At 35.1% G+C, this 14,147-nt stretch overlaps 1 protein-coding gene across 4 annotated transcripts in view; it reads left to right on the forward strand.

The window, feature by feature from the left end:
- The first annotated feature begins 10,654 nt into the window (after positions 1–10,654).
- The window catches only part of LOC149127801 (DNA-directed primase/polymerase protein-like), a 37,304-nt gene continuing 33,811 nt past the window's right edge, over positions 10,655–14,147 (forward strand). Inside the window, exons 1-3 of one of the 4 annotated variants that reach the window (XM_089325689.1) lie at positions 10,655–10,951; positions 11,212–11,309; positions 12,553–12,682. In XM_089325689.1, the coding sequence (XP_089181815.1) occupies positions 10,772–10,951; positions 11,212–11,309; positions 12,553–12,682 (408 nt within the window). In that variant the 5' untranslated portion in view covers positions 10,655–10,771. Of the gene's footprint in view, positions 10,952–11,211; positions 11,310–12,552; positions 12,683–14,147 lie in introns of those variants that run through there. The other 3 variants (XM_089325688.1, XM_089325687.1, XM_089325686.1) reach the window with 3 other exon arrangements.

Raw genomic sequence — 14,147 nt, forward strand, 5'->3', positions numbered from 1 at the left:
CAGTATTCAATATAGTACCTATAGTACAGAGATTACTTTATGATCATACTTTATATGCAAGGATGCCAAGAATATTAAAGAGAAAAAATATTCTTGGCATTGTATGTGTTGCTAAAGTATAAAAAAAATCCTTATACTGTTAAAAAATACGAGTGGTGGTCTTTAAAAGACATATATGTTTTCTCTGTATTTATTACAAATTATTTTTATGCTCCTAAAATACATTATATTATGTTCCCTATAAACCATGGTATTTTTATGGCTTATAATATAAAAATATGCTTTGAACGTATAGTCCAAGTATAACTACTGGTATAACTTTGCCAACAACACAATGTTCCTGAGCTGTGGTCACTTTCAGCATGAGAGGTGACGAATGAGTAGGATATCCTTTATCTAAAGCAAACAAGTTGCTCATAGCTGTTTTCTGACTGAGTCATAATTACAAGATAACATGTTCAAAATAGTTCAAAAATGTAGTGTAAACAAACTGTATAAGGAAGTAATATAGAATACTTAAAGTGTAAGATATTTTGGTATGTGACACATTATAAACTGTATCTCATAACTAAAATAAATAGTGGGGCATAAACCCATATTTTAATATCGTCATTGAAAACATTTAAGCTTATGAAACTCATTATCCTCTACTAGGTAAGTGAAAAAAATTATAATTATTTATTTTAAAAGTCTGACTTGCAATAAGTTGAGTATATAAAAAAGATGGCAGGTATGTGTACAGAAAATCTAAGAAGTAAATACACCATTTTATATTTTTATTTCAAATATGTATTTTAAAGTTTCCAGAAACAATGTTTTAAGTCAAATCATTTGTGAGATGTTCCTTTCATTGCTAATCTTGGTAGTTATTACCAATACCTGTGACTTTTTTTTTCATTAGTAGTGGTTGAAATTAAAAATACCCTTAGATAATGACTGTTGCCTTCATGAAACCCATGAAGAGAGAGGCATATACAAATATAACACACAAAGAAAAATTTATGGTATGTATGATAGATAATAAACGGCTCAGAGAAAATTAAGTAACTAAGCTCTAATTAAGTGATTGTTTTATAAATCTGATTTCATCCAAGTAACTATGCTACTATTAATATTGCTTGTAATCTGTTGAGAGAAGTATCAACAAGAACTCTTAAAGTCCTTCACATCTCTCAAAATTCCCAGAAGCAAATGGCTTCCTGGGTCCCTCCAAATGAACAATAACAGGGAACTATCATCCCCAGTGGATGCTCTGTCCCATCATGAGAGACAAATAGTGCCCACTAGGGCTCTGAAAACGTATGTTACAAGTTCACCGTGACCTTTTTCGTATATAACAGAGTAGTAGCTAGAAGCACAGAATCTGGAGAAAGAGAATTGTTTTCCAACCAATTTAAAGAGTGACCTCTGGCATTTCCCTAAAATTTCTACCTTAGTTTTCTCACAAAAGCAATTATAGACTTTAATAGCATCTACTCCTCATGATCTTTATAAGAATTAAATGAGGGGTCGGCACTGTGGCACAGTAGGTTAATCATCTGCCTGCGGCACCAGCATCCCATGTGGGCACCAGTTCTAGTCCCATCTGCTCATCTTCTGATCCCATTCTGCTATGGCCTGGGAAAGCAGTAGAAGATGGCCCAACATTTGGGTCCCTACACAAGGTGGAAGACCCGGAAGAAACTACTGGTTCCTGGCTTCAGATCGGGTCAGCTCCAGCTGTTGTGGCTATTTGGGGAGTGAACCAGTGGATGGAAGACCTTTCTGTCTGTCTCTCCCTCTCACTGTCTGTAACTCTACCTCTCAAATAATTAAATAAAATCTTTAAAAAAAATTAAATGAGTTAATACAAGTCAAGTACGTAAGAGCATTTTTATCGTATGATCCTCTCGGATCTTCCATTAATAAATTATTCAGCAATTCCTATGTGTTAACAAATACTGACTGTGTGATGCTCTAGGAAAGTAACAGGAAGTACAGAAATTTCCAAGGTAAAAGTTTAAAAAATTATTTTTATTTAAGAAAGAAAAATGTGACAATTAAGATGAGATCCTGAAATAAACAATGTTTTAGTCCCTTTCATATTGGTTTCTAACTTTCCACAATATGTGCCATAAGGGAATCAGGGTGCTATCCCTAACATCTGTATATCCACTGATATTTCTCTTGTTGTGTGTGTCACTATTCCTACCTGCCGTTCTCTGACATTCCCCATTAGCACAGGTCATTTCCATGTCAAGAACTGTCTATCCCTAGATATCAACTGCCACTCCCAAGAAGATGCAGGTTCATTGTACTAAGAGCATATACTGAAAATATTGCTTTTCTAAGAATGCCAGGACCAATTGCAAACATGAAGAATTGCACTTGAGTTTTACCTTAGGGACAAGTGTTATGTATCAGCCTCTTTATATAAACCTTCCCACAGAGGATCACACAGCTACCATTCTATTATCTTTATAAAACATAATGAGCGACGTGGAGCACAATGTATTCTGAGGGAGACTAAGGTGTGGATACCATCCAGGGTAAAAAGATTTTGAACTACTCATGGCTACTCATGACATACTGATTTTGACATTATTCGAACATGGTTACTACCTGCTGTACGTTTATTTACTATCACCATCACGAACCATGCCACATATTTAATCACACTCTGCACTAGCAGTAAGGAAGTCTGATCCCCACAATGCAGTGAACAGTTATTTGCTTCTTTCTCACTTGGCATTTCTGCAACCCTGTTGTGATTTTGTTTCCAGAACGACTTCTGTCCCTGCTGTTTGGGGAAATGTATCTATAATGTCTTGATCCAAGAATTTCATATTCAACAGATGGCATTCTTGGCTATGTACTCACTATGCTTTCTCTGAGCAGAGCTTAGTGCTTAATATTGCTTGTTCTCTGCCAATCATTTCTTAGCCTACAAGTAAATTTTGATCAAATATGTATTATTCCATGTGCTTTCACTCTGACCCTTTTGAAATTCTGATCTTTATCTAGCACAAGCTGCGAAGGCACCAGTATGCTATTGTTTGGTTCTGTCTTTAAGAGAGATGTCCAAGGTTACATATTTGTATGCACAGAAAAATATAAAATACATCTATACCTACAGAGTAAAAAATATACACATATATATTTAAGTGGAAATTAAGTAACAGTACATATGAAATACCATAATCCTTTATTAAATATAATGTGTTCTGGGCCAATAATTTTCTTATTTAGCTTATTTGTTATAGTTAATATATTTGAAGAATATATATATACATATACATGTATATATACTCACAGAAACATTGTTTCTGAAGGCGGAAGTTTCTCTGTGTACACCATTTAATATACATCTGTCCCTCAATCCTATATCACCAAAATGAAATATGTATGATGCATCATAACGTATTTACAGTTAAAAACCTTTCCATACTTCTGTGTCTATAGATAACCTGTCAGCATGTAATAGGATACGGTGATGCTGTGCATGTGTGCAGAGAGACACACACACACACTGCATGCAAAACCAACTCTTAAAAATACCTGTGGGATCTTTGCTTAATATATACTAAATGGATATGTATATAAAGATAATTGAAAATGAATATTGATGTGAATGGGAGAGGGAGCGGGAGATGGGAGGGTTGCAGGTGGGAGGGAAGTTATGGGGGGGGGGGGAAGCCATTGCAATCCAAAAGCTGTACTTTGGAAATTTATATTTATTAAATAAAAGTTTAAAAAATGCCAAAAAAAAATACCTGTGAGAGATCATCTGAAAAGGCCTTCAAAACACTACAGGTCAAAAATTAGGCTTTTTGCAAAAACTTTAATACTCAAAAGCAATAAAAGCAACTTTTCCCCAGCTTGCTAGCCACACAAGTCTGGACATCAAAAAGACAAATGGTGGAGAAAAATGGTAGGGACAGTGTAGGCTTCTCATAAAGCAGGAACTCAAATCTCATTCATTTTTCTGCCTCACCTAACAAGCTTCTACAAAGCCACAACGGAAAGATTCGATTTTTCGCAAACAAAGCCAAGCCAAGAGTGAACTGGATTAACTGATTCAATGCTTTCAGTTTCCTAATGCTTTGCTAGCTGGCAAAATATACCCTATTTTTCTTTTTCAACTTACTTCATTACTTCCTGGCTTTCTTTAAAGAGTGTCTTCCTGTTAGCCACTAAATCTGCCATCAACAGATTTGACATGGTCATTTGTAGAGAAAGCTCAAGATTTCTTTTGGTTAAAAGGAAAAGGAGAAAAAAAAAAGCATTTGATGCATAGTTGTCACAATATAGCTTTGACTTTATGATGAATTTCAGCAGTTGTGAAGTCAAAGGAAAGTTTAACACTTGTTAATCAATAGTTGAATTAGATAGCTGATGAAAATCCCCTACATTAGTATTTCAACTACAATTTTAACTTCTCTATAATAAAACACAAAAGTCATAATATTAAGTAATTTCAAGCCGGCGCCGTGGCTCAATAGGCTAATCCTCCACCTAGCGGCGCCGGCACACCGGGTTCTATTCCCGGTTGGGGCGCCGGATTCTGTCCCGGTTGCCCCTCTTCCAGGCCAGCTCTCTGCTATGGCCAGGGAGTGCAGTGGAGGATGGCCCAGGTGCTTGGGCCCTGCACCCCATGGGAGACCAGGAAAAGCACCTGGCTCCTGGCTCCTGCCAGGATCAGCGCGGTGCGCCGGCTGCAGCGGCGGCCATTGGAGGGTGAACCAACGGCAAAGGAAGACCTTTCTCTCTCTGTCTCTCTCTCTCACTGTCCACTCTGCCTGTCAAAAAAAAAAAAAAAAAAAAAAAAAAAATATTAAGTAATTTCACATCTCGGCCCATCAATGCAGGGAAATTAAATTCCTGTCCCTGTAAAGGAACCTATCATATATTTTTCCAACCTTAAATATTTCCCTTCAATCTGTCTATATATTCATTTTTGGAATTCCAATTAGCATTTCATATCCTATAATTTGGTCAGCTCAGCCTCATCCTAATATAGTCAAGTCAGAAAGTATAATAGGATTTCTTACTAACCTACATTAAAAGTGTACATATAATCTCTATGTGTAATTCCTAGATAATATATATTCTTTGAATATATTAAGTATAACAAATAGGCTAAATAGCAAAAGTATTAGAATACATGATAAGTGATCATGGTTTTTTTACATGTACTGTTACTTAATTTCTACTTACAATTTGTAAAGAAAAATATTTATGACTTTATACATTTCATATTTCCATTTCAGCATCACTGAGAGTTCTGGGGAAGAATGTGGTACAAGCAAAAAAGAAAAATGCAGCAATTGTTCCCTGTTACTTAATAAATTAAATGTAAGCACACTTTGGCATATCTGATTTCTTTGGTGAGGTCAAGGGCTTGGAGACTATAGCCCGCCCTGCCCCACCACTGAGAAATGAGCATATTGAAGACAGGTTGGGGAGCTCTTAGAGACACTGCAGTCTCCCTCCTTAATCCTGCTGGAACATTTACAACATAGCAGGATGTTTCCTTTGAATGTCAAGATTAAGAACATAATCCTTTAAAGTTTGGCTCAGACACAAATAAAAGTAAAGTTAGATTATTCACTTTTTAAAAGTATAGCAAAAGACATGCTCTGAATTACTCGTAAGTTCCAAGGAAGAGATAATTTTCAAACTCATTTGGGTGGTATGTAATAATGTAAAGAGAGAGTGATATAAAAAGTCTCTTCATCAAATTGGTAATACTCAAACTACATAGTTTTCATTTTCATATGAAAAACAGATTAAAATAATTTGTCAATATCAAAATAACTTGTTATTTGTTTTATTGAAAACTAAAATAACATAAAATCAAATTCTGATGTCATGATTCACTGACTTTCTTGTTTTAAAATTTTTAATTGAAACATAATAATTAACTATATTTACAGAGTACATTGCCATAATTTGATAGATACAAATATATAATGGTTAAATTGGGGTAAATAATATTTCTGGATCATCAAACTTTTATCACTTCTATGCTTTAGGAAACTCAAGGCTTTTCTAGTTAATTTGAAAGTGTATGAATAAATATTTAATACTATAATATTCCTTTTAGGTTTTTCTACTTTATTCCAAAATACTGCCTGTTAAATATGCCTTGTAATATTCAGCTTTGTACTACTACTTGAGACTAGTGGTAAGTTTATTCTTTCTCTTACAATCATCTGTAGTTGAGCTTCTGCAAACAAACTTTGCTACAGGTGTGTATTAAAAGGATCAATGTAATGGAAAAGAATTTTCCTTTTCTCTAAGGAACAACCTTGTTCTGTTTTCTATAGCTAGTCATTCATTTACCTTTTCATTGCTTTCTAATAAATAGAAGGATTAAATATTATAGGTTTTAACAGTACCTTGTCAACTCACTAATAACTTCTTACCTTGATTTATTTCTACTTAATCATTTAATTAATTTATAATACTGGGAGACAGAGAAAGAACTCCATTCTTCCAGTTCATTCCTCAAATGTGCAGTACTTCTGAGGTTGTGCCAAGGCTGAAGCTTGGAGCCAAGAACTCAATCCAGGTCTCCTTTATGGGGATGGAAACCAAATACTTGACCCATCACCACTACATGTTAAGGTCTACATTAGCAGGAAGCTAGATTCAGGAACCAAAGCCTGGTAGAGGACCCAGGAATTCTCATATGGGATTCAGGTATCTTAATCCATATCTTAAATGTAGGCCACTCCTGATTTTGTTTTTATATTGCAGACAAAAATATAATTAGTTCAGTCTGTTTTCAGGTAATCAAGAAACTATCATTTTCTATCCTATTAGTTGGATATAGTATTGTTTAAAAACAATTAACCATGACTGATTAATAATAACTGAACCAAAGAATTAATACCCTAATTGAACCCAATTTTCTTAAAAAAATAAAAGAATATGTACAGACTTGTGGAACAGAAAAGTAAAATCAGGTGACATCTTATAACTCCAGCATTTCTTAAAATAGTAAAGAAGTCTTGACCTAGACTTATTTAAATATTTCAGACTAACTTTGGGATTATGTAAGATATTCTGAAAGACCTAGGAGCTAAATTAAATACATTTAAGAGCTATGCTTTTATGATGTTACAAAGAAGACTTAGGTGGGAATGGGCAGTCAGAGAATTGATTATGTAATGCACAAGTGAGAACATAGTACTTTTTATTGTGTTTACTCTTATTGCTAATATTTTCAATATTGTTCTATATTGTTTTCCTTGATTATTCTGCATTCCTTTTAAAATAATTCCACTTTCTTCCATTCTGCATCATACTGTCTTCTATTTCCAGGTTCATTCATTTTGTTTAACTTAGTAGAATAATATATTTATGAATCCAACCAAATGTGTTGATCTAGACGTCTGACAGCTGTTTCTAAAGCCACAATTAACATTCTTACGCATGTCTTATTGTGTTCATGTATTAGTTTTTCTAGGACCTATTAAGGAGAATAGTTGTGTTGTAGAGTATAACATCTTGAACTTTACCAGTTGTTGAGAAGTTTCTCCAAATATTTTCTGATTCTACAAACTTGTACTCCCAACCAATAGTATATAAGATTTTCTATGTCTCCACATCCTCACCCACATTGATATTACTAGATGTTAGCATTCCTTGGGATCCAGCAGTTGTCAAATAGTATTTAAATGTAGCTCCAGTCAACACATTTTTTTCATGTGTTTGCTGGCCATTCAGCTATCTTCTCACATCAACTGCTATTTTTTCTAGTTTAAAAGCTGGTCTATAGATCCCAGTATTGTACATATCTTTTCATACTCTACAGCATTTCCCCCCTCTTTGTTTATGCAGTCATCTGTTGTGTTGGGATTTGTAATGTTAACAAAATCAAAATTTACTCAATATTTTCTTTTTAGTGCATTCTTCTGTTATCTTTTTCAAGAGAAAAAATTGTCTTCACTCTTAGTTAATAATATTTTCCTATTCGATTTTCAATAAGTTTTATATTTCTATCCTGAAATCACTGTTTTTAATTCACCAGGAATTTATTTGATGCATTATGTGAGGTGAATGAGGCTCTACATCCCCTATTCCCAGTTATTCTAGGATAATTTATTAACTGGAGTCAATAGACCATTGTTTTCCTTTGATTTCTAACATAGCTTTTGTAAATGTATTATCCATGGACTTCAAAAAGGTCATAGATATTGAACATAAAACATGTTTCTTCTGTTGCAAAATAAAATTTAAAATCAATACACACGAGGGGCTCACAAAAAAAATTAATGAAAAATGTGTGTCTTGAAAAGCTATGCATGGATTTCAAAATAGTTTTGTACCAAATAAATTTATCTTTAACTCCAATTTCATCTTAAGTTTTTGAAGGATCCTCATACATGGATGAATTATGTGACCTCTTTCTTATACTTATTTATTTGATCTTACTTGCAGGGCAGAAAGACAGGGCAAGAGAGAGGGAGAAAGAGTGTGCCAGATAGAGTTCTCTGATCTGCAGGTCCACACCCCAAATGCCCATAACATGTGAAGCTGCAGCCAGCCCAAACTGGGAACCTGGAACTCAACCCAGGTATCCCATGTAGGTCGAAGGGAACCAAGGCTTGGGTCATTATCCACTGTCTCTCAGGGAATCTGCAGTGGAGCAGCCAGAACTCAAAGAGCACTCTTACATGGAACAGAAACAACCCATGACATCTTAATCACTGTGCCAAATGCCCATCCCTGCTATGTCTTTAAAATAAGTTTTGACATCAGGTGTGGAAATTTCCTATCACGAAATCTGTTCTTAAAATTTATCTTGCCAATTTTTTAAATTAAAAAAAAAACGATTATTTGTTCAATTACTTGAAAGAAAATTTAAGGTGTCTGAGTGCTTTAACTTAAAACAAATTTTATGTTTGGCTTTATTCAGCTTGAGCCTGGCAGATGTTTAAAGTCACTGTAATGTGCTTTCACAAGTTCCACAGAAGCCCCTTCTGGTTCCCCTCTTACTAAAACTATCAGAAACTTCTATTTCTGTACTAGGCTTTAGTCTCTAAGTATTCAGAGTGGCATAGCCTTACTTAAACATCACCATTTGATCATTTTAGACAGGGGTCAAAACAGCTGTAAGCCAGATCTTTCTTCTCCAAGGCTCATATCTCATTCTTGGAAAGCACTAATCCCCCTGAAAACGGAGCAAACTCTGGGACACAGGCTGACCTTAAATAAGTCACCTAATTTTCATTCCTCACTCAAGCAGCTTGTCACCTCTCCTCTTATGTTTTCTAGATTTCTATCCAGTAGACAGCCAGTGGACCATGTGTGTTCTAAATTTCAGGGTCATATATCAAATTCTTCAAGTAGTGACATTGAGGGCCTTCTTCTTTTGGCATCTTGGCATATAGGATGCACTCTCCTTATCAATTTCATTGTAGAGCTTGGGTGAAATGCACATATATTATCCACTCTCATCAAAGCAAGCTATTAACCAGTCTCTACAATCTCATAATTCTTTGTCATTTCCTTTTTATAATCATAAGTTGTGGAGGGATAGTATGAGAAAACAGATAAATCAATTTCAATTTTTTTTTAAATTTCAATTTATTTCTTTGGTTTTTGAAATTAATTCTGAATTTCTCATTTAGCATGCTTTTGCAGAAAGCTTGCATATATTTGAACATATCATGAGATTTGTGTATGTATAGATATGTATAAGATAGCATTTCAAATCAATAGGTTTTCTTTTTTGTATTTTTTGCATTGAAGACCTCAAATAAGATAATTAACATTTTTACCTAGTTTCAAAATTTAAAGGAATTTTTCGGTGTTTCATCATGAAATGTATGTTTTCGTAAGTATCAAGGAAATTCCCATTTATTCTAAATGTGTTAAGATTTTGTTTGACTTGAAAAGAGTTGTTTTATCTGTTAATATGGTCACTCTTTTCTCTTTCCTTAATCTCTTAAAGTGGTGCATTACATTAAAAGATAATCTGTGTTACAATATTGCATGCAAAATCTGTATGGTTTAGAGTTTCATAAAATAATAGCTAAAATAATACTAATTGTGTTGAAACTCTGAAAAATGCAATACTGACATAGGAAGTGTTTAAGAAAGTAAGAATAAAATCTACCTTAATCAGTTGGTTTGTTTGAGTAAACTATTTGGAAACCCTTGTAAGTATAAAGATATATACAACAATTTGATGATTAAATGTGAAAACCAATGATGTATTTTAGACAGCACCATGGTTTAACATTGGCACATAGGGCAGCGCCCTGGCTCAATAGGCTAATCCTCCGCCTTGCGGCGCCGGCACACCGGGTTCTTGTCCCGGTCGGGGTGCCGGATTCTGTCCTGGTTAGCCCCTCTTCCAGGCCATCTCTCTGCTGTGGCCTGGGAGTGCAGTGGAGGATGGCCCAATTCCTTGGGCCCTGCACCCGCATGGGAGACCAGGAGAAGCACCTGGCTCCTGGCTTCAGATCAGCTCGGCACGCCGGCCGCAGTGCACCAGAGGCAGCAGCCATTGGAGGGTGAACCAACGGCAAAAGGAAGACCTTTCTCTCTGTCTCTCTCTCACTGTCCACTCTGCCTGTCAAAAAACAAACAAACAAACAAACAAACCTCCATCCAAAGAATAAAATATAAAGCCCACAAGAAAATAAGTGCCAGGAAATGAGTTTTGAAATCTAATCAAACAAAAATTCTAAATAAAGAAACTAATAGTCTTTTTGCTTTTAGCAGTAATCGATAGAAAGATCACATGGCGTAGGAATTGTTCTTGCCTTCTGAACCAATGAATAGAAAGTGGGAAGAAAAACTGAAGCAGATTGAGGAGCGAGCATCTCATTACAAGAGGAAACCACTGTGCTCAGTGTATAGACCAAGCCTGTCCAGGCCAGAGCAACCACCCTCCATTTGGAAGCTATTTCGTCGTCAAACTGAAGCTTTTAATTTCATTAAAAGCTGTAAACAGGTAATTGCCTCATTTTAAATTTTTTATAGATCTATAAGATTTCTTAAACTTGAGTTTGCAGGCATTTGGGGAATGAACCAGTGGATGGAAGATCTCGGTCTATAACTCTGCCTTTCAAATAAATCAATTTTGAACTTCTGTTTCAGAACCTGGTATTTTAAAAAATCTGAAAATTGAATAAAATTCTTTATGAACATTAAGTAGCTACAGTTGAATTTAGATTTTTTTTTACTTTTTTGAATATTTTTTATTTTATATAGGATGTTCATATATTTGCTTTGGAATACAAAATGGGAGATGGACAACGTATTTATCTTGTAACAACCTATGCTCAGCTTTGGTTTTACTATAAATCCCAGTAAGTTGTTTGTAACAGAACAACACATTAAAGTTATATTTACCAAATCTAAAGTTTTTGTGAAATTGAGTCTGGATTAGCTTTCACAGTTCTTGACTACATGGTTAGTTATTTCTTTCCAGATTAATTCTCTGCAGTTCTCCTCATGGCATCACGCAGTTGTCTCACCAAGTGTTGAAGAAAATCGTACAAACACCTGTTCATGTATCCAAAGGAAATCCTTTTTCAGATATATATTAAATTGTACTATTAATCATAAATGAATACTCACATTATGTAATATCTGCTTTATATGAGTGGCCTATTCAACTATGCTTCAGACTTGTGTATGGAAAAGAGTCAATATGGATGCCTTGTATTGACTTAAAAGTACTTTTATTACAAAGTTGCTTGAGTAGTTTTGTGTTTGTAAACATGCAACACCATGTAGATGTACTTATGTCTACATACATGCAGTGCCAGGTGGAGTTGAATTAAAGTCATTAAGATAACATGAAAGATATTTTGCTGAAACTAAATCTCTTCGTGCAATATAAAGATGATGCTGACTGCTTCAGAGTATGTGTTGAGATCCAATCCTACCCATGCCATGTGATGATACAATTCTTTCACTTTTCTTCAAATTACTGCAAACCTTTTATTTGTAAAGGAGGCCAGCTGAACTTGACTTAGCCCACATATCATTTATTTACTAGGCTAGTGTCTATTCTTAATAAGCCATGTGAAAGTCATCCTCTGTACACCAACAAGAATAGAACTAGAAATATGAGCACTGGAAGTTTATTGAAATCAGCTAATTTAGAATTTTTTACCACTTTAAAAATATTATCTTCCTAACATAAAATTTTACAGTTCTTATGGAGAATTCGTGGAATCCCAAGAGTATGTCTTTCTGGGATCCCAGTTTGAGAAAGAACATTGTTTTCTCAATTTATTTCATAGTGACACCAAAACAAAATACAGAAATATTATACATGATCAAAATCATCTGTGTAATGCATAACACTATAGGATTGACTGTTTTCCAGTTAAGTAATGTTAACTGAGTATGACTGTTGAATCTTATTTAATAGAAATTGTTGACGCTATGAGCCGGAAACCTGTTGTGAACAGGTTCTTGTTATCTTGTCATTATTTCCTAGTTACCTGTACTTAAGCATAGTTAACACAGTACTTGATCAGATCAACTTCCATCATTTAAAAGGTACAAATATAAATAATACTTTTGAATTATTCAATTTAGAAAAAATCTCTTGCACTGCTATGAAGTTATTCCTGAAAGTGCTGTGTGCAAGCTTTATTTTGATTTGGAATTTAACAAACCTGCCAATCCAGGAGCTGACGGGAAAAAGATGGTTGCATTACTCATTGAGGTAAATGGGAGACTCAAGTTTTTTTTCTTTGTAGCTGTCCATTCATCTCTTCATTCAGTTACTCAGTCCTATCTACGTAACGTTTCTCCTCCTTTTCTTGGGACTTTTCCTTGTGACTTTGATTTTTAAATATCACTTCTGTGGTAAACTGTGAAAAGTCCAACTTATGTCCACATATTTTGTACTATTACTATACCTGGATTAAAAAAAAAAAAGCCTTGAGGGGCTGGCGCTGTGGTGTAGTAGTTTAAGCATCTGCCTGTGGTACCAGCATCTCATATGGGCGCTGGTTCAAGTCCCGGCTGCTCTGCTTCTGATCCAGCTCCCTGCTGATAGCCTGGGAAATCAGTAAAAGATGGCCCAAGTGTGTGGGCCCTGCACTGTGTGAGAGACACAGAAGAAGCTCCTGGCTTCAGATCAGCCCAGCTCCAGCCGTTTCGGCCATTTGGGGAGTGAACCAGTAGATGAAAGACCTCTCTCTGTCCCTCTCTCTTTAACTCTGCCTCTCAAGTGAATTTTTTTTCTTTTAGCCTTCATAAAGATAGAAATTTTGGGATTATCTGCGGTTTGCAGTAACATGTTAATTCTCTAAACTCCATCACATATAGCCAATGCTGGTAAAGATCAGGCAAAGTAATTGTACTATAAAAATTGATACAGAAATGAACTTAAAGGAAGCTTGGACTAAAAGTAGTATCAGAATGTTTGAACTGGCAGGAATTCTGGAAAGCATTTTTTTCTTGTACCTTCATGAAAGAGGAAAGACCTAGAAGAGACTCCTACCCAGTGCTCTGCAGCTAGTTGTTTACAAAACCTTGTTTAGAAATACCATTGTCACTGTTAGCAACTTTCAAAAAAAGAATGTAGTTTTAGTATTTTTAGTTTAGCTGCATCAAACAGGAAGTTACTAAAAAGGATAATGTGGGTTTGAACAGCTAAGTTCTATTAGGATTATTTTTTAAAAATTTAAAGATTATATTCTATGAAGTTGTATTAAAAATGTGTAGATGGGGCAGACGCTGTGGCGTAGCAGGTAAAGCTGCCACCTGCAGTGTTGGCATCCCATGTGGGTGCTGGTTCGGGTCCCGGCTGCTCCACTTTTATAAAGCCTTTCAACAGGTAGCATTCCTCTACAATCACACATTTTTAACTTCTGGATTCTATAAATTATTTAAATACAATTTTCTTTATAAAGTATTTTCAAAAAGTTAAAGGCATAGACATGTGTACATACTTATGGGGTACCATGTGTGTTCCGTGATGTATGTGGTTGTATAATGTCCAGTCAGGGGAGTTATCTTTTCCAGCATTAACATTTCTTTCCCATGAAAACATGGAAAAATCCCATCTTCTGCTTTTTAAATAGAGAAGTATACAGTCAAATAATATTATCTGCAGCCCACTGTGTAATAGAACCCCAGAATTTCTTATTCCTATCTAGCTATAGCCTGGTACCCATCAATCA

This window comes from Oryctolagus cuniculus, chromosome 2 (genome assembly GCF_051225735.1).
Source record: "Oryctolagus cuniculus isolate XC-2025 breed Fujian yellow rabbit chromosome 2, ASM5122573v1, whole genome shotgun sequence".
Classification (NCBI taxonomy): domain Eukaryota; kingdom Metazoa; phylum Chordata; class Mammalia; order Lagomorpha; family Leporidae; genus Oryctolagus; species Oryctolagus cuniculus.